At 34.4% G+C, this 18,576-nt stretch overlaps 4 protein-coding genes and 4 pseudogenes across 4 annotated transcripts; all 8 read left to right on the top strand.

Moving 5' to 3' along the window:
• Window positions 1–484: 484 nt before the first annotated feature.
• Window positions 485–1,988, top strand: LOC9329359. The gene is made up of 5 exons (XM_002893252.2): window positions 485–660; window positions 737–880; window positions 999–1,136; window positions 1,230–1,373; window positions 1,470–1,988. The coding sequence occupies exons 1-5, from the start codon at window positions 601–603 to the stop codon at window positions 1,776–1,778; spliced, it is 795 nt and encodes a 264-aa protein (XP_002893298.1). The 5' UTR covers window positions 485–600; the 3' UTR covers window positions 1,779–1,988.
• Window positions 1,989–2,351: 363 nt separating this feature from the next.
• Window positions 2,352–4,265, top strand: LOC9329358 (annotated as a pseudogene).
• Window positions 4,266–6,409: 2,144 nt separating this feature from the next.
• LOC9329357 lies at window positions 6,410–7,980 on the top strand (annotated as a pseudogene).
• Window positions 7,981–8,354: 374 nt separating this feature from the next.
• Window positions 8,355–12,289, top strand: LOC9329355. Its single transcript, XM_021014478.1, has 8 exons — window positions 8,355–8,414; window positions 8,555–8,689; window positions 8,797–8,934; window positions 9,034–9,177; window positions 9,274–10,577; window positions 10,808–11,104; window positions 11,181–11,333; window positions 11,450–12,289. The coding sequence occupies exons 1-5, from the start codon at window positions 8,355–8,357 to the stop codon at window positions 9,595–9,597; spliced, it is 801 nt and encodes a 266-aa protein (XP_020870137.1). The 3' UTR covers window positions 9,598–10,577; window positions 10,808–11,104; window positions 11,181–11,333; window positions 11,450–12,289.
• Window positions 11,505–12,332, top strand: LOC9329354 (annotated as a pseudogene).
• Window positions 12,333–12,695: 363 nt separating this feature from the next.
• LOC9329353 lies at window positions 12,696–14,262 on the top strand (annotated as a pseudogene).
• Window positions 14,263–14,524: 262 nt separating this feature from the next.
• Window positions 14,525–16,064, top strand: LOC9329352. Its single transcript, XM_002893245.2, has 4 exons — window positions 14,525–14,860; window positions 14,932–15,096; window positions 15,303–15,422; window positions 15,504–16,064. The coding sequence occupies exons 1-4, from the start codon at window positions 14,801–14,803 to the stop codon at window positions 16,038–16,040; spliced, it is 882 nt and encodes a 293-aa protein (XP_002893291.1). The 5' UTR covers window positions 14,525–14,800; the 3' UTR covers window positions 16,041–16,064.
• A 664-nt stretch (window positions 16,065–16,728) lies between these two features.
• LOC9329351 lies at window positions 16,729–18,433 on the top strand. Its single transcript, XM_002893244.2, has 5 exons — window positions 16,729–17,031; window positions 17,104–17,280; window positions 17,387–17,509; window positions 17,594–17,737; window positions 17,833–18,433. Exons 1-5 carry the CDS (start codon window positions 16,975–16,977, stop codon window positions 18,211–18,213), a joined length of 882 nt encoding a protein of 293 aa, XP_002893290.1. The 5' UTR covers window positions 16,729–16,974; the 3' UTR covers window positions 18,214–18,433.
• Window positions 18,434–18,576: the final 143 nt, after the last annotated feature.

Genomic DNA, 18,576 nt, shown 5'->3' with positions numbered 1-18,576 from the left:
AATAAATCAAGATGAGACCAGAGTCAAAAGCATGCTTTTAATGATCTAAAAAATGTTTGATCTCAACACCCTTTGATCTCAATATACTCAAAGAAAACCAACTGAAATTAGGAACAAAACAATTAATTCCCAAATAAATAAAAATAAATAGAATCTAAAAATAACGAAGAACTCTAAATAACTTGAAAACCCATAACAAAAAAAAAAAAAACGAAATCAAAAATTTGAAAAGGTAACTTCAATCATACGATTATAGCTTCTTTTGTGAGTAGACGGAAATAAGTTTTAAAATCTTATGAACTGTGAAAATAATTTTTTTTTTTTTATTGTGAAATAATGTTGACTCAAGGATTGTAAATCAAATCGAACTATACACATCTAAGGATTGAATTGAAGGGACAAGAGGAAAATTTAGAATTTAGGATTCATGTAGTTTATTTCATGAGTTAGGATTGAATTGAAGGTCCCCTGTACGTCAGAAACTCATGAAAATTGAGCTGCCCCTTTTAGTTTTCCCTTGTGCCTTCTTATACGTCTCTTTCATTTCCTCTAACTCTGATTAGGGTAGTATAGTTTGTGGACTAAATTTTGAGAAACAAAATGAGTGTAATTCCTAGATTTAGTGGATCGATCAATCCTCATGTTGAAGAGCCGCATGAGGTCAGTTTCAATTCTATCAATCATAGAACTCGAGGAAGTCAAATCAAATGTAGAATAGTACTGTTTGTTGTTGTAGGTCGAGTCCAAGAACCCCGCATCTAATTCTGTGTGGGCGGTAGACCCTAAATATTATGACTTAGCTGAGGTAAAGAAGGAATCAAAACTTTGGAGAGCTGCAGAGAAGAAGCATCCATGGTATGATGCACCAGCTAAGGTGAAGGTAAGACCAAATAAGGAAACAAAATCTCAATACTTTTAGAAATTTATTTCCTTTAAGAGGAGTTGCAAAGATTAAGAGAAAATATCTAAAAACTTTCTTACATTTTAAATGTTTGAAGGTGACAACAAAAAAAGGTCTTTGCCATTTGAACATAGAATTCAAATTGGGATTGCCTCCTGAAGCAGTCTACGAGATGTTCACTAATCCAAACAACTTTCCTTTCTTCAAAGAGGACAAGGACGGGCGCCAACGTTTGGTGTGTTTTTTTCATATACTTGTAAACTGAGTATGAATTACTATTCAATAATTAAGCAACAACTGAGAGTGTGGTCCTTTTTATCCAATGAAGGAAAACAAATCAACAAAGGTTTTGAAGAAGGATGGACCGAGGCAGACCACAGAGGTGGAAAAAGCTTTGTCCTGGAACTTTCTTGGGTGTTCTGGAGATATCCCAATACATCTTATAATCCACGAAAACCATAAGAATCTAACTGTAAGAAAGCTTACATATATCCTCTAAAATCAGGATATATTAATTAGTTCAGTTTTGGATGTATTAATTAGTGTTTGATCAATATATCTTGCATAGGCAAAATATACGACAAAGAAAATGATTTTAATGAAAGTGTTCGAGGGTAGCTGGAAAGTTGAGCCAGACTACGTAGATCAGGAACGCTTGTGCAAGCCAAGGTTGCCAAAAAGTCGAAAAGAATACAAAATATGTAGCGGTGGACAAGGAAAAGTTGGGTCGAAAGTTATAATGGAGCAGATTTTTCAGCCTTCTTCTCTTCTTAATCTACCACCGGTTTCATGGATCATTTGTGGGATCACCATCAGAACCACCAAGATTCTGCTCGAAGATCTTAGAAAAGCGGGTACCTCTTTACGGAAAGTTTGAAAGCCCCAAAATCGAAATGGACAAGTTATTTCAGTAAACAGTTTATTCGATTAGGGGACAATATAAAATTTTATACGTTTTAGTACTTTAACGAACAAAACAATATCAAATATATTGTTAGGTATACTGTTTATGTGAATATTGTTGTTTTTTTTTGGTAAAAGGTTTTCATTAAACTAAAGAAATAGATACGCTGTTTTGATATCAAAACTTTGCAAAACAAATAGATTGAACAAAGCCTTTGGGACGGCTAATGTGGATACCTGACATTCGTGTTAGGTATACTTCATTTAATTCTCCAAATAGTAACCTCTTCGTCATTCAGTACTCAAACAATATAGCAACAAACATGGCAAAAAAAAAAAAAAAAAAACTGGTGCCCACGGCCAGCTAATTAAATTTAAAGCAGTCAGTGACTAAAGTGACCGGAATAAGGGAAATAACTTGACTAATCCTTGTTCCGTGAAAGCAAACATCAGTCTCATAAACGTCTCGACTGCTAAATACACACGGAATAAGGGAAATAACTTCCTTCTTTATTCAATACGTAAAACTCACGAGAATGGAGCTGCCCATACTTTGTTTTTCCACACGTAAAACCTAACGTACACCATTACCTTAGTTTTGTATTGTATTTTTCTAAATCTCAACCAAGCTTTTATTCCTCAAAACTTAATATATACAAACATTGTACCTTTTTTTGCTCTTGGTCTGTCTGATTGAGTAAATATCTTTTGTGGACCAAAATTTGAGGGCAAAAATGAGGGTATTTTCTGGATTTGGTGGCTGGATAAATCAGAACATTCAAGAACCTCCTAAGGTCAGTTTCATTTCCATCAATCTGAGAATCCGACAAGTCAAATTAGTATAAACTATTAGAAATTATGTTCGTTATTGTAGGCTGAGTCCAAAAGATCTGTGGATGTTAATACTAATTCAGTGTCAGAGAAAGATAGTAATGATCAAGAACTACATTATGACAAAGAGGAGATGAAGAAACAAGGACAACTTTGGATAGATGCAGAGAAGAAGCAGCCATGGTATGATGCCCCTCCTAAGGTTAAGGTAACAAAAGCAAATAAGCTAACAACATCTCAATACTTGGATTTTAGAAAGCATTATTAGGAGAATCCTAGTTAAAAAAAAAAAAAAAGAAATTTTACTTATCTCATTAGGAACGTTAGCATATTCTCTAGGTTTAAACTTGGCCCTGAAATCATGCCAATATTGTGAATTGGAAAGTATGAGTTTATTGAAGTATGTTAATATAGTATTAACACAAGAGATAAGACTTAGGATTGACCTAGAAAATAAGTTAACTTTCCTAATAAAATGAGTACAATTTCTTTTCTTTTTTTACTAGCTAGCTAGGAGATCTGCTAATAGGAATTGGTAGAATTCAAGATCCGAGATTATCGGATTTAATGTATATTTGGCTTAATGAGGATCTAAAAAATCAACTGCGGTTTAGTTGGCCTTGTTTTTGAAAAAAAAAAACTGGCAAGGAAACTACCTAGGTTTAATGAAAGCTTTTTATTTTTATTTTGAAGTTGACAACAAAAAAGGGACTATGCCATATGAACATAGAACTGACATTGGGCTGGTATCCTGATGGAGTCTTCGAACTTTTCACTAATCCAAATGACGGCCCACTCTTCTTCGATATGAACAAGCATGGGCGTCAACTTCTGGTCTTTTTACCTATTATTCTATGATTCGAATGTGGTATTATTGATAGTAGTACTTGAGAGTGTGATATTTTTCTGATGAAGGAATACAAATCAAGAAAGGTTTTGAAGAAAGATGGACGGAGGTAGATCGTGAAGGTGGAGCAACCTGTGGCATGGGACTTCCTTTGGTGGTCTGGAGCTATCCCGATAGAACTAATTGTGGAAGAAAACCAAACAGATCTTACAGTAAGAAGAAGCTATTCTAGATCTCACAATTAATAATCAATAGTTTGTATGTTTATTTGATAAGCGTCACTATTTTTGTTTTGTATATTGGTGAAGTTTAACTTGGGGTTCTCTTGCTTGTTGTGGACAGGCGAAATATAAAAAAGAGAAAATGATGTTCATGAAAGTATTCGATGGTAGCTATAAAGTGGAGCCACTATATGTAGATTCAGTACGCTTGTGCAGGCACAATGAGCCGAAGAGTCCGCAAGAATACAAAATATGTAGTGGCGGACAAGGAAGGATTGCATCGAAAGTAACAATGGACCAATACTTTCAGCCATATCCTCCTTTTAATTTACCGCCATTTTCTTGGTTCATCCGTGATATCACTATTAGGACCACCATAACTCTGCTAAAAATGCTTCAACATGCGAGTGTCGTGGTTCGAGAATAAGTCTATATTGTAATTATAAATACCTCAAAGCAACAAACATGGAAAACTATAACTTGAATACGTTATACGCATATGCATCTTTTTTTCTTCTTCTTTTTTATCAACGAATATGCATATGTATCTTAATTTGTTTTTTTTTTCCTTAGTTCGAATTGACTTTGGGACGTGAGTTACCTTAGGCCAACCGCGATGCCCTCCATTCCATAGTCCATGACATGCATAATAAATGTGTTGCATGAAAAAAAAAAAAAAAGGTGTTGCATACTTGCATGCATGTGGATCGGATAAATGATATATAAGGTTACTTTTTTTTGTTTGATAATTATGATAATTTCATTAAGGAATGGAAGAGTTTGTAACTAATTAAAAGAGCTTAACCAGCCATGAGACTATAAGATCACATATTTCCGATACATTTCGTCTTTTATCTTATACTAGGTGAGTACCCACGCTACGCGTGGGGTTATTATTTAAAAATAGTTCAAAAAAATTATGTTAGATTTTCTTTTAGTTATGTACATTTTCTTGTGTGTTTTTATGTAATAAAATTAAATCCATCTTATATTGTTATAAAGTTAGATCCATCTTGACTCAAGATATCAATTAAATATTTGATATGATGGGTTTCTATTGTAATTGGGGTTTTCATCTTTGTCCGTTTTTTTTGTCTTTTTTATTGAGAAAACACAAACAATCAACAAAATAAAGCCAAGAAGCCTAATTATATATAATAATAAATTGTTAAATATATATAATAAATCATTTTACGATTCTGTTTTTTTTTAATAAATAGTCAATTAATGAAATTTTTTTCAGGACCACATGGCAGTCTCACATGCGCTGATGTGTCACTCTCATGGAGAGAGTTGGTTTCCTTTTATATATATATATGATATGTTGGTAAACAGTTTTTACTGATTTCAGAAAGAAAATATAAATTAATTGTTGACCGGGATTACAAACAAAAACGTTCAAGAATAAACTCCTTTTCTTTGTTAAACATGCATTAAGTGAAAAAATCTGGATATGACAAAACACCAACACAGGCCTGTATATTACATATTTTGGTTAAATCTAGCTTTTAAGATCGTATATTTCAATTTAGTATTTCACTACCTAAACGCTACCAGTAATAAAGATACCCCATGAAAATATATACACTTTCTTTCTTTGTTGAACAAAACTTGATTATTTAACCGAAATAAGTCTATAATTTATTTTAGGGTTTTGTGCAAAAAAACCCTCGAAGTAGCCAATTTTTGCAAGAAAACCCTCCATCTCAAATAAATGCAAGTCAATACCGCCATCTCAAAAGTCACCCGCAATATAGCCCTCGCGTGTATCGATGACGTGGCAGCCGTTAACTCCGTCAGTGGGTTTGTGCAAAAAAACCCTCGAAGTAGCCAAATTGCAAAAAAACCCTTCATTAAACCAATTTTTGCAAAAAAAAACCTTTCGGGTATTTTAAATTCGGGTACGGGTTCGGGTTTTACAGAATTCTTCTGTTAAACCCTAGATTTTTCCTTCTCGTATAAATGGCTCCACCATGTCTTACTTTGATCATGCCAATGATCATAAATTTAAGAAGATATCAAAATCGATTATTAACATATTGTTTCCTTTGCTTCCCTGTACAATCGAATTCTCCAACAGTCGCTTTTTCAAAACAACCTCTCGGCCCTTTGAGGGTTTTTTTTGCACAAAATTTGGCTACTTTGAGGGTTTTCTTGCAAAACTTGACTACTTTGAGACTCCTCTTGCACAAAAGTTCACTTGTCGTGCCGTTTTGGAACGGAGTTAACGGCTGCCACGTCATCGATACACGCGAGTGCTATATTGCGGGTGACTTTTGAGATGGTGGTATTGACTTGCATTTATTTGAGATGGAGGGTTTTCTTGCAAAAATTGGTTACTTCGAGGGTTTTTTTGCACAAAACCCTTTATTTTATAAACAATAAATTGACATTCCAATAAAACTTTACATGTAAATCAGAAAAGAAATCAAGGAAGCAAAATTTAAATTTCTCAAAAAAAAAAAAGCAAAGTTTTGCTGAACAGTAATAAAACCAAAAGCAACCCTAAATAACTAAATCTATGAAGAAATGTGCATTTATATATATATAATGTCTTGACTCTTGACGAAGGATTGACTTCTGGAAGACGATTCCAGAAGCTTCTTTCTTATTCGTCAAGAACTCACGAGATTAGAGCTGTGCACTTCTTTGTTACACGGTAAGTAAACGTATACGAACACCATTTTTTTCAGCTACACATATTTCGTCTAAATATGAATCAAGCCTTCATCAAAGATTCAAAACTTTCATAGATACAAGCTTTATATCGTCATTTTCCTTTGATCGGATTAGGTTAAGTTTCCTTTGTGGACTTAAAATTTCAAAGAGAAATGCGTGTATTTCCTGGATTTGGTGGCTGGATCAATCAGAACTTTCAAGAGCGTCCTGAGGTCAGTTTCATTTCCATCAACCAGAGAACCCAGCAAGTCAAATCATATAAACTACTATAATTTTTTTTTGTGGTTGTAGGCTGACACTGGGAGATCCGATGATGTTAAATCTAATTCAGTGTCAGAGAAAGATACTAATCTAAAACCATGGTATGATGAACCTGGTAAGGTAAGAGCAAATCAGCAAACAATATAAAAATACGATATCAGTTAATTATAAAAATTAGATTAAGATTTTGTTTCTTGTTGTAGACGGCAGCTATGGAACCTGGGGATGTTAGATCTAAGCCATTGCATGCGGTAGATACTAAATATTTCGACGTAAATGATATGAAGAGGCAATCAGAACTTTGGCATGGAGAGAAGAAGAAGCATCCGTGGTATCCTGCTCCTGCCAAGGTGGAGGTAATAAAAAATCAGTAAACAAAAATCACATAACATTTTTTGGTTTTTTTTTTTTTTTTTTTTTTTTTGTATTTAGAGGAATTGCTAGATTTGCGAAAAAAACTTTCTTACATGTTTGAAGGTGAAAACAAAAAATGGTCTTTGCCATATGAACATAGAATTCACAATTGGAGTAATTCCTCCAGCAGTCTATGAGATGCTCACTAATCCAAGAAACATATCATTCTTCATTAAGGACGAACGTTGGCGACAACGTCTGGTTTGTTAATAGTATATAGTCTTATAATTTAAATTGAGTGATGATAAATGATATAAATATATAATTGAGAGTGTTGTATTTTTTGTTATGAAGGAAAACAAATCAACAAAGGTTTTGAAGAAAGATGGACCGAGGCAGATCACGGATGTGAGAAAAGCTTTGAGATGGAAGTTCATTATGTGGTCTGGAGCTATCCCTATTCATCTAATTATCGATTAAAATCATCAAAATCTTACAGTAAGAAACTTTCTCTTGACTTATCCCTCACTAGAACTAATTGTTTTTGTTCAGTTTTTGGTTAAATTATTATGGGTTTGATCTCTTGCTTAGGCCAAATATACGAAAAAGAAAAATAAAATGAAGTGCATGAAAGTGTTCGAGGGTAGTTGGAAAGTGGAGCCACTATACGTAGATTCCGAACGCTTGTGCAACCAGAGAGAGCCGAAGTGTCGAGAAAAATATAAAAGATGTAGCCGCGGAAAAGGAAGGATTGCATCGAAGGTGACAATGGAGCACATCTTTCAGCCTTCTTCTCTTCTTAATCTGCCACCGTTTTCTTGGATCATCCGTGGGTACACCATCAAAACCACCAAGATTTTGCTCGAAGATCTTAGAAAATTTAATATCAATATGTACAAATAAACTTTAAAATACTTTATAGTTTTTTTACATAGATATGTTAATATTTGATGCGCTGAATAGAATTATATATAACTTGAAAAATAAGACTAGACATCTACATAGAAAAATCGCATGATACTTGAAAAATATCCTTAAATAGACGTCGCCGGATTCTGACATGCTAAAAAATGGCTATGGTGTTGACATATGTTAGTTGGTGGATATCACCATGCGAATGCAATTGTTGATGTAGTTGTTGATAGTTGATACTTCCGACTTCTTTGTTTCTCTGTACGTAAAGCCTAATGTATATAGTCCATGCTTTCAACTTCATATAGTATTTTGTCTAAATCTGAATCAACCTTTAATCTAAGATTCCTCAAACCATAACATACAAGATTGGATCGTCATAAAAAAAAAGATTGGATCGTCATTAGGTAAGTGCATAGTTTGCGGTCGAAAATTTCTGAAAGAAATGAGTGTATTTCCTCAATTCGGTGGCTGGTTCAGTCAGAACATTCAACATCCTCCAAAGGTCAGTTTCATTCCATTCAATCAGAGAACCGACAACACAAATCAATATAAACTAATAAATTGGTTACCTATACAAATCTGATCATGATTCTGTTTGTTGTTATAGGCAGAGTCTAGGAGATCTGAGAATGTTAAATCTAATTCAGATTGATGCGGAGGTTATATTATGCGGTGGATCCTAAATATTATGACGTATATGAGTTGAAGAGGCAAGCAGGACTTTGGCTAGGTACAGAGAAGAAGAATCCATGGTATGATGCTCCTGCTAAGGTGAAGGTAAACAGAAAATCAGCAAACAAAAATCCAAAAGAATTGTAAGATTTTTTTGTGTTTAGAGAAAAAAGTAAGATCTAAATACTTTCTTACATGTTTGATATGTGAAGGTGGAAACAAAAAATGGTATTTGTCATATGAACATAAAATTTACATTGGGAGAGCCTCCTCAAGGAGTCTATGAGATGCTCACTAATCCAAGAAACATAACATACTTCGATTTTGACAAGCGTTGGCGACAACGCCTGGTTTGTTTTTTCCATATAGTTGTATGATTCAAATTGAGTATATTATTATTAATTTATACTATACTAATAATTGAGAGTGTGGTGTTTTTTCTTATGAAGGAAAACAAATCAACAAAGGTTTTGAAGAAGGATGGACCGAGGCAGATCACGGATGTGAGGAAAGCTCTGAGATGGAAGTTCCTTTTGTGGTCTGGAACTATCCCGATTCATCTAATTATCGATGAAAACCATCAAAATCTTACAGTACGAAAAACTTCTATGTATATATATCCCTCACAAGACTTTCACATTTCTGCTATGTTTTAGGTGAATTAACCTTGGGTTTAATCTCTTGCTTAGGCAAAATTTACGAAAAAGAAAAATAAAATGACGTACATGAAAATGTTCGAGGGTAGCTGGAAAATAGACCCACTATACGTAGATTCAGAACGCTTGTGCAAGCACATTGAGCCGAAGAATCCGGAAGAATACAAAAGATGTAGCGGTGGACAGGGAAGGATTGCATCGAAGGTGGCAATGGAGATAATCTTTCAGCCTTCTTCTCTTCTTAATGTGCCACCGGTTTCTTTTGTTACCCGTTGGATTACCATCAAAGCCACCAAGATTTTGCTCGAAGATATTAGACAATTTATTATCGCTTGGCACAATGGTGAAACGCCCTAAATCCCGTTTGGACCAGTTATATATGTTGTTGTAATCTTACTTTATTATACAATCTATTTCCTTAAACAAGATATCATTCTGTTGTTTTTTACTTAAATGAAAGGTAAATTTTTGTCATTCCTTTGCATATGAAATTTTAGTGTTTCCAACTAGAATCTCCATATACTAACGGTCAAAGTTGACTAGACATGTTTTAGAAAAAAACATTAGACCACAACTGGCATTAACCAAATCCCTACATTTGTAGGGAGCGGGACTCGTTTTTTGGTGTAATGGTGCATGTTCTCAGCGGACTTATCATTTGTCACTAGACTACGGTTACTTCACGACTAAAGTTGATTCTGATAAGGTTTTTAGGCAAAAAAAATTTGGTTTTTTTTTTTTGCAGAAGCTACAAAATTCTTAATACAAGAGATTTTTCTTTGGCAAAAACGTTAAAAACAAGGAAGAATCTATTAGAAGGAAAAAATCTTTTGTTTTTTTTTTCCTTTTTTTTTTTGAAAAAGGGTTATTTTCTTACAAAATCTAATTTTACAATTAAGAGAAAAGAGGATGATTTAGGTTTTCTCAGTAAATCAAACGGAGAGGACAAAAGCTATCGTGCTCTTGTTTCTTTATTTTTCTCAGAAACAAATCAAACTTGGACGGATTTATCGACCTTTGATCTCCTCCTTCTTCAGGTTTCTGGTAGATCTCGCTTATACGTCAAGAACTCACGGGAATGGAGCTGACACACTTCTTTGTTGCACGGTACGTAAAACATAACGTACAATTTCATTTTGTATTTTGTCTAAATCTTAATCAAGCAATCAAGCTCTAATCTCAATTTCCTCAAAATATATAATATACAAACGTACGTTGGTTGCTCTGGTTCTGATTAGGTATGTATCATTTGTTGTGGACCAAAATTTGAGAGCAAAATGAGTGTATATCCTGGATTTGGTGGCTGGATCAATCAAAACATTCAACAGCCTCCTTAGGTCAGTTTCATGTTTATATATACTAATCAGAAAATCTGACAAGTCAAATTAATATAAACTACTATATTCGTTAATTATACAAATTTGTGATAATGATTCAGTTTGTTGTTATAGGCCGAGTCCAAGAGATCCGAGAATGTTAAATCTAATTCAATGTCTAAGAAAGATACTAATCTTTTTTTTTTTTTTTTTTGATAAACCGTATCGGCTGATTCGGTCTGCCCCGGTAGAAACACACCGAAGTGGTTCAGAGTGGATTTCTCCTCGAAGGACTACCACACTGTCTGTCCCGAGTTTGGAATGATTTTCGACTAATATCAGGGGTAGCCAGATCGCCTGTTACTAGACTACCAGATAAACTGCTTAGGCCTCCCAGACTTCCCACACAGATGTGTTTTTTGTTTCCAGAGTGGATCGAACCTGTGTTAGTTCCTTCAAATCTTTCCCTAATTTTCAAGTACCACTGGACCACAACTGTGTGGGCGAAAGATACTAATCTAAAACCATGGTATGATGAACCTGGTAAGGTAAGAGCAAATTAGCAACAAATATATTGGTTAAATTTTGATGAAAATTATATTATGATTATGTTTCTTGTTGTAGACCGAGTCCATGGAACCTGGGCATCCTAGATCTAAGGCACTGTATGTGGTGGATCCTAAATATTATGACTTAGAAGAAGTAAAGAGGCAAGTAGAACTTTGGATAGTTGCAAAGAATAAGCTTCCATGGTATGATGCTCCTGCTAAAGTGAAGGTAAGAGGAAAGTAGCTAACAATATCTGAATACTTTTAGATGTTTTTTTGCCTTTAGAGGAAATGCTAGGATTAAGGAAAAAGATTTTAAAACTTTCTCATTTTTTATGTTTGAAGGAGAAAACAAAAAAGGGTCTTTACCATATGAACATAGAATTCGTATTGGGGGATGGCCTCCTCAAGCAGTCTATGAAATGCCCACTAACCCAAGAAATTTACCATTCTTCCGAGAGGATGAGACAGGGCAACTTCTGGCTTTTCTTTTCTTCATATCCTTGTATGATTCGAGTTGAGTATTAATTATAGCAATACTTGAGAGTGTGATATTTTTCATATTGAAGGAAAATAAATCAACAAAGGTTTTGAAGAAGGATGGACCGAGGCAAATCACGGATGTAGAGAAAGCTTTGAGATGGAAGCTCCTTTGTTGGTCTGGAGCTATCCCGATACATCTCATTATCGATTAAACCATCAAAATCTTACAGCAAGATATATTCTCTATATCCCTCACAAAAATCTACTGTTTTTGTTCAGATTTGAGTGAACGTACTAATCTCGAGTTTGATCTCTTGTTTAGGCAAAATATATGAAAAAGAAAATGAAGTGCATGAAAGTATTCGAGGGTAGTTGGAAAGTGGAGCCACTATACGTAGATCAGGAGCGCTTTTGCAAGTCTAGATCGGTGAATAGTCAAGAAGAGTACAAAAAATGTAGCGGCGGACGAGGAAGAATTGCATCAAAGGTGACAATGGAGCTTATCTTCCAGCCTTCTTCTCTTCTTAATCTGCCACCGGTTTCTTGGATTATCCGTGGTATATATCACCATCAAAATCACCAAAATGTTGCTAGAAGATCTTAGAAAATATGTTATCATGATCCACAAAAGTGATGTTACCACTTGATTAGATATTTTTGTAAAGTCACTTAAAAATAGCTAGATAGTCTCTTTATTATGCATTAAATCCAAATAGAAAATTAATAAATAAATAAATGCTTTTCATTTGAATGAACAAAACAAAACAAAATAAAACAGACACGGCAAACATTAGCATATGTAAACTTAAACTTTTGAAAGCTCATTTGTATGCTCGTGTACCTCAATTTGCAACACTAATAGACAAAGTTCAATATGTGGAACAAATGTGTAACTATCCGCTAAATTCTGACCGACGATGCATTAAAGGATCTTTATTTCATGGTATATAAAATTGGAAAAGTTCTCACGAGATATTAAAACCTACGATGCCTTCTTTCTATAGGTAGATCATTCCTATACGTCAAGAACTCACAAAATTCGAGCTGCCCACTTCATTTTTCCGCGGTAGGTAAACATAACGTACACTACCCCATCACTAACCTTTTGATATTCTTTTCGACTCCATACAAGTTTTAATCTCATATTGCTCAAACCATAATATATACAAGAATGGACAGTCATTTGCTCTTGTTCTGATTAGGAAAGTATCGTTCATGGACTAAAATTTCAGAGAGAAATAAATATGCAACAGCCTCTTAAAGTCAGTTTCATTTCCATCAATCAGAGAGCCCAAAAGTCAAATATAGCTAAATTATATGGTTAAATCTATATGATTAGGTTTCATGGATTAAATATTGAAATTAGAGTATGTTTCTGTTTGTTGTTGTAGGCTGAGTCCAAGAAATCTGAGAATAATAAATCTAAGTCAGTGTCAAATATGAATTCTAATAATGTCGACGATGAGGAGATGGAGGAAGGAAAACTTTGGAGAGATGCAGAGAAGAAGCATCCATGGTTTGATGCCCCTCCTAAAGTGAAGGTAAGACCAAATCTCTTCTTTTCTTTTCTTTTAATTTTTTTGTCAAAAAATGCTAACGAAATTTTGTTTTCCTATTAGAGGAAATGCTTGAGTTAAGATAAAATCCTATCAATTTTACATTTTTTTATGGTTGAAGGTGACAACAAAAAAGGGTCTTTGCCATATGTACGTAAAAATGACATTTGGATTGCCTCCAAGATCAGTTTATGAGCTTTTCACTAATCCAAACAACTTACCACTCTTCAGTGACAAGTCTTGGCGCCAACTTCTGGTTTTTTCCTCTTATCATTGTGTGAATTAAATGTGGTATATATTAATCATACATAGCAATACTTGGAAGTGTACTCTTTTTGTTATAAAGGTAAACAAAAGAAGAAAGGTTTTGAAGAGGGATGGGCCGAGGCAGATAGTGGAGGTAGAGAAGGTTGTGGCCTGGGATTTCCTGTGGTGGTCTGGAGGTATGCCTATAAATCTAATTGCCGATGAAAATGAGAAAGATCTTACAGTAAGAAGCTTCTCTATATCCTTTGTAATAATCAATGTTTTTGTTTTGTATTTGTGAAACTTAGCTTAGATTTCTCTTGCATATTGTGGACAGGGAAAATATAAGAAACAAAAAATGAAGTTCATGAAAGTGTTCGAGGGTAGCTATAAAGTGGAGCCAATTTATGTAGATTCCGAAAGCTTGTGCAAGAACAAGGAGCCAAAGAGTCCAGAAGAATACAAAAAATGTAGTGGTGGACAAGGAAAGATTGCATCGAAAGTGACAATGGACCAATACTTTCAGCCATATCCTCTTTTTAATTTGCCGCCCACATTCGTAGGACCACCATCAAGACCACCACGACTCTCCTCAAAATGCTTCAAGATATTGGTGCCAAGATGCGAGTAGACCCGTACGAAAGTTCTTAGCACAAGGGTGAATTAGGAGATTTCTTCCTAGTTGTTAGGGTTTTCTATGTCGTTTCTAGACTTAGTTTTAGTATTTGTATTAAAGTTTGGATGTACTTTTCTTCGTTTTTTATTTTGTATGAACTCTATAATTTAGTAACTATAATGCTTGTCTCTATGTAGATTAATAAATTTATATGATAAATGTAATGATATATAAGCTCTAAATCAGGTTTCCTCAAATTCAACACAAAATTCATGGTTGTGCAAATTTACATTCTATGATGATTGACTACTTTGAGATCAGATCCTGATTTGAAAAAATTGGACCGTCTATATATAAATTTATAAATTTTGGGGTCAAATCCATATTGTGCCATTTTGGCACCAAATTAATCACGATTCTGAAACGTTAGTAAATTTGTAATTCCTTGATTCCAACGCAAGAATTATATATGGTTATGGTTATACGATTTTGTATTTCTATTTTAAACGAAAACTAATTTCGGTTTATGGTATGGCATTTTCCCAGAAGACGTTCATGCTTCTATCTTATTTTTCCTAAGGTAGGTCTCGCCTATACGTCAATAACTCACGAGAATTGAGCTGCCCGCTGCCTTGTTTAGCTGTACGTAAAACTTAACGTAACACCACTCTCTCAAAATGCAGCCATTTTAGCTATAGATTCTTCAAAACCATATTGAATACAAGCATTGGATCGTCGTTTTTTTTTCCTCTAATCAGGAAACTATCATTTTTGGACCTATAATTTGAAAGAGAAATGGGTGTATTTTCTGCATTTGGTGCAAGGATCAATCAGAACTCTCAACAGCCTCTTGAGGTCAAATCAATATAAACTACTATTATTAGTCCATCGTATAAACTATATTATGATTCTCTTTGTTGTTGTAGGCTGATCCCAAGAGCTCTGAAAATGTTGAATCTAAGTCGGTGTCAGAGATGGATAATGGTAAGATGAAGAGATATTATGACGAAGATGAGTGGGAGAGGCAAGATCAACTTTGGACAGCTGCAGAGAAGAAGCATCCATGGAAAGTTGCCCCTCCTAAGGTTAAGGTACGTAGTAATAGCAACTCTTTTAAAACTCTTTAGCACAAGGTTACATCGTAAAAAAGTATTTTTTTTTTGTTGAATAAATTTTACATTCATTCCAAAAAAACAAATAAGGTAGTAATAACAAAATCTTAATACTTAGATATTTAAAGGAAATGGTAGACTTAAGATTAAAGATTGACAAAACATTTTTTTATGTTTGAATTAAGGTGACAACAAAAAAGGGTATTTGCCATATACACATAGAATTGACATTGGGGTTGCATCCTGATGGTGTCTTCGAACTTTTCACTAATCCACACAACGGACCAAACACCGAACCACTTTTGGTATTCTTTCTTATCATTGTATGATTCAAATGTGGTATTAATTGTAGCAATACTTGAGAGTGTACTCTTTTTGTTATGAAGAAAAGCAAATCAAGAAAGGTTTTGAAAGAGGATGGACCGAGCCAGATCGCTAAGGTGGAAAAAGTTTTGGCCTGGAACTTCAGTGGGAGGTCTTTTTCCGTCCCCATAAGTCTAACTGTCGATGAAAACCGAAAAGATCTTACAGTAAGAAGCTTCTCTATACCCGCTCACAATAATCAATATCTTTCTTTTGTATTGATGATGATGAAAGTGTTCGAGGGTAGCTATAAAGTGGAGCCACTATACGTAGATTCAGTACGGTTATGCAAGAACAAGGAGCCGAAGAGTGTAGAAGTATACAGAAAATGTAGCGGTGGACAAGGAAAGATTGCATCGAAAGTGACAATGGACCAATACTTTCAGCCATATCCTCCTTTTAATCTGCCGCCACTATCTTGGTTCATTCGTGATATCACCATCAAGAATACCAAAAATGTGCTAGACAGACTTCAACTTTGGGGTTTCAGTATTCGAAATCCAGGTGTAATCATGTCAACCAACAAACATGGAAAAACAGAAATTTCTCCTAAACATTAATTAATTTGGAAGTCATTTTTTTAATTTGAGTGCTCAGAATCAATCTCATTAAAATCGATTATTCACTACCAAAAATTAACACATTGTATGAACATAATTATTTACGATCAATGCCATTAACCATTTAAATTTTTTGGAACATATTGATGAAACAAAATTTAATTTCTTTTCCAAATTAAATTATTTTTTGGGAGAGAGATAGTAAGTAAAATAAAATCGACAAACACTATTGTCTTTTTTCCATATTATTATTTTGCAAGATATTGATGTTAGAATTTACTCATTTAGAATATTTGAGGACAACAAACTCAGCCAAAAATAGACTTTTTTTTATCTTGCTTCCAAATAAAATACTCCACAAAAATGAATAAATCTCCTTAATAAGCTTGTATTTCAATTTAAAAAAATTTGTATTTCTATGAAACAGAAATAAGGTAGAGCGCAACCCGCAATTTCTGTCCATCTTTTAGTGTAGCAATGGCTCAAATTAAACTCGAAGGGAGCCTGGTTGGAGACGAACTCTCCAACGAGGCAATGACGATGAGAAAGGGGTTTGAGGTCGTTTTCTCATCAATAGGGAATGGATTAGTGTGTTACTCCGTTTGGGAATCTATCAAGTTAGTATTACTATACTACTTATGCCGAGTTACACCAAAAGGGATCACATTGAAAAATTGAGAGGAAGCGTAAATATTCTCAAATTTGTCAAACCATTGATCTCCTCTTTCCTCAGGTAGGTCTCCTCTATACGTCAATCACTCACGAGAATTGAGCTGCCCACTTCATTGTTTAGTCGTGCGTAAAACTTAACGTACATCATTCTCTCAAAAGTTTAACTAAGATTCCTTAAACCATATCATATACAAGCTTTGTATCGTCATTTCTATTGTCGACATTTCGTAACTTAGCTTGTGGACTAATCTTTCAAATAAAAATGGTATTTACAGGATTTGGTGGCTGGGTCAATCAGAACAATGAACAGCCTCGTAAGGTCAGTTTCATTTCCATAAATCAGAACAAATCCATTGTAGAAACTAGATTATGATTATTTGTGTTGTTGTAGGCCAAGCCCAAAATAACTGAAAATGTTGAATCTAAGTCAGAGTCAGAAATGGATACTAATGATGACTATGATAAGATGAAGAAATATTATGACGAAGAAGAGATGAAGAAACAAGATCAACTTTGGATAGATGCAGAGAAGAAGCATCCATGGAATGATGCCCCTCCAAAGGTGAAGGTAATAATGACAAATCAGCAAACAAAATCTCAATACTTGGATTTTTTTGCCTTAAAAGGAAGTGGAATAAATGTCTTAAATTTTCCTATATTTTTGATGTTTGTAGGTGACAACAAAAAATGGTCTTTGCCATATGAACATAGAATTGACACTGGGATTTCCTCCAGATAAAGTCTTCGGATTTTTTACTGATCCATCTAACGGACCATTTTTTCTCTCCCCACCTCTGGTTTTTTTCTTATCATTCATTGTATTATTCAGATGTGGTATTAATGGTAGCGATACTTGAGAGTGTACTCTTTTTTTTATGAAGGAAAACAAATCGAGAAAGGTTCTGATGGAGGATGGACCAAGGCAGATCGCGAAGGTGAAGAAAACCGTGGACTGGAAATTCCTTGGGTCGTCTTTTGCTGTCCCCATAAGTGTAATTGTCGATGAAAACAGAAAAGATCTTACTGTAAGAGGTTTCTCTAAACCCCGTCACAATAATCAATATATTTTGTATTATATTGGTGAAACTTAACTCGGGTATCTCTTGGTGATTGTGGACAGGCAAAATATAAGAAAAAGAAAATGATCTTAATGAAAGTGTTCGAGGGTAGCTATAAAGTGGAGCCAGTGTATGTAGATTCAGAACGCTTGTGCAAGAACATGGAGCCGAAGAGTCCGGAAGACTACAAAAGATGTAGCGGCGGACAAGGAAGGATTGCATCAAAGGTGACAATGAACCAATACTTTAAGCCATATCCTCCTTTTAATCTGCCGCCACTATCTTGGTACATTCGTGAGGTCACCATCAAGAACACCAAAACTGCGCTCAAAACACTTCAAACTTGGGGTATAACCCTTCGAAACCGAGGTGAAGTGACTTCAACAGACAAAGATGGAAACGTAACAAAATCACGAAGAAAAAAATTAACCAATAAAAACTGAAAACACTAGGCTAAATGAATATATACAAATATATGTTGTAAGTTGTATATATATATAAAAGTTCTAGTCTACTTTAGGACGTCATTTACCTTAATCCCAACTCGATGCTCTTACTTGCTTTTTATGAGACTTTATCTTCTATCACGTCATATCATGCCATGCATGGTGACATGCATTGTTTGCGGATCCACCTAAACATTTTACACAACTTTTGACACTACATTTAAGGGCCTTTATCTTTTTTGTAAGAAACTCTATTCATAATCGGCCCATTAATTACAGATTTAAGTCCAAAGAAAAAAATAAAAACAAAATGTTAATTCGACACCGACAAAAGTTCTTATTCAACAAACATTAAAAAAC

Source organism: Arabidopsis lyrata (assembly GCF_000004255.2).
Source record: "Arabidopsis lyrata subsp. lyrata unplaced genomic scaffold ARALYscaffold_1, whole genome shotgun sequence".
Lineage (NCBI taxonomy): Eukaryota > Viridiplantae > Streptophyta > Magnoliopsida > Brassicales > Brassicaceae > Arabidopsis > Arabidopsis lyrata.
This window is presented reverse-complemented; position numbering and strand designations above follow the sequence as displayed.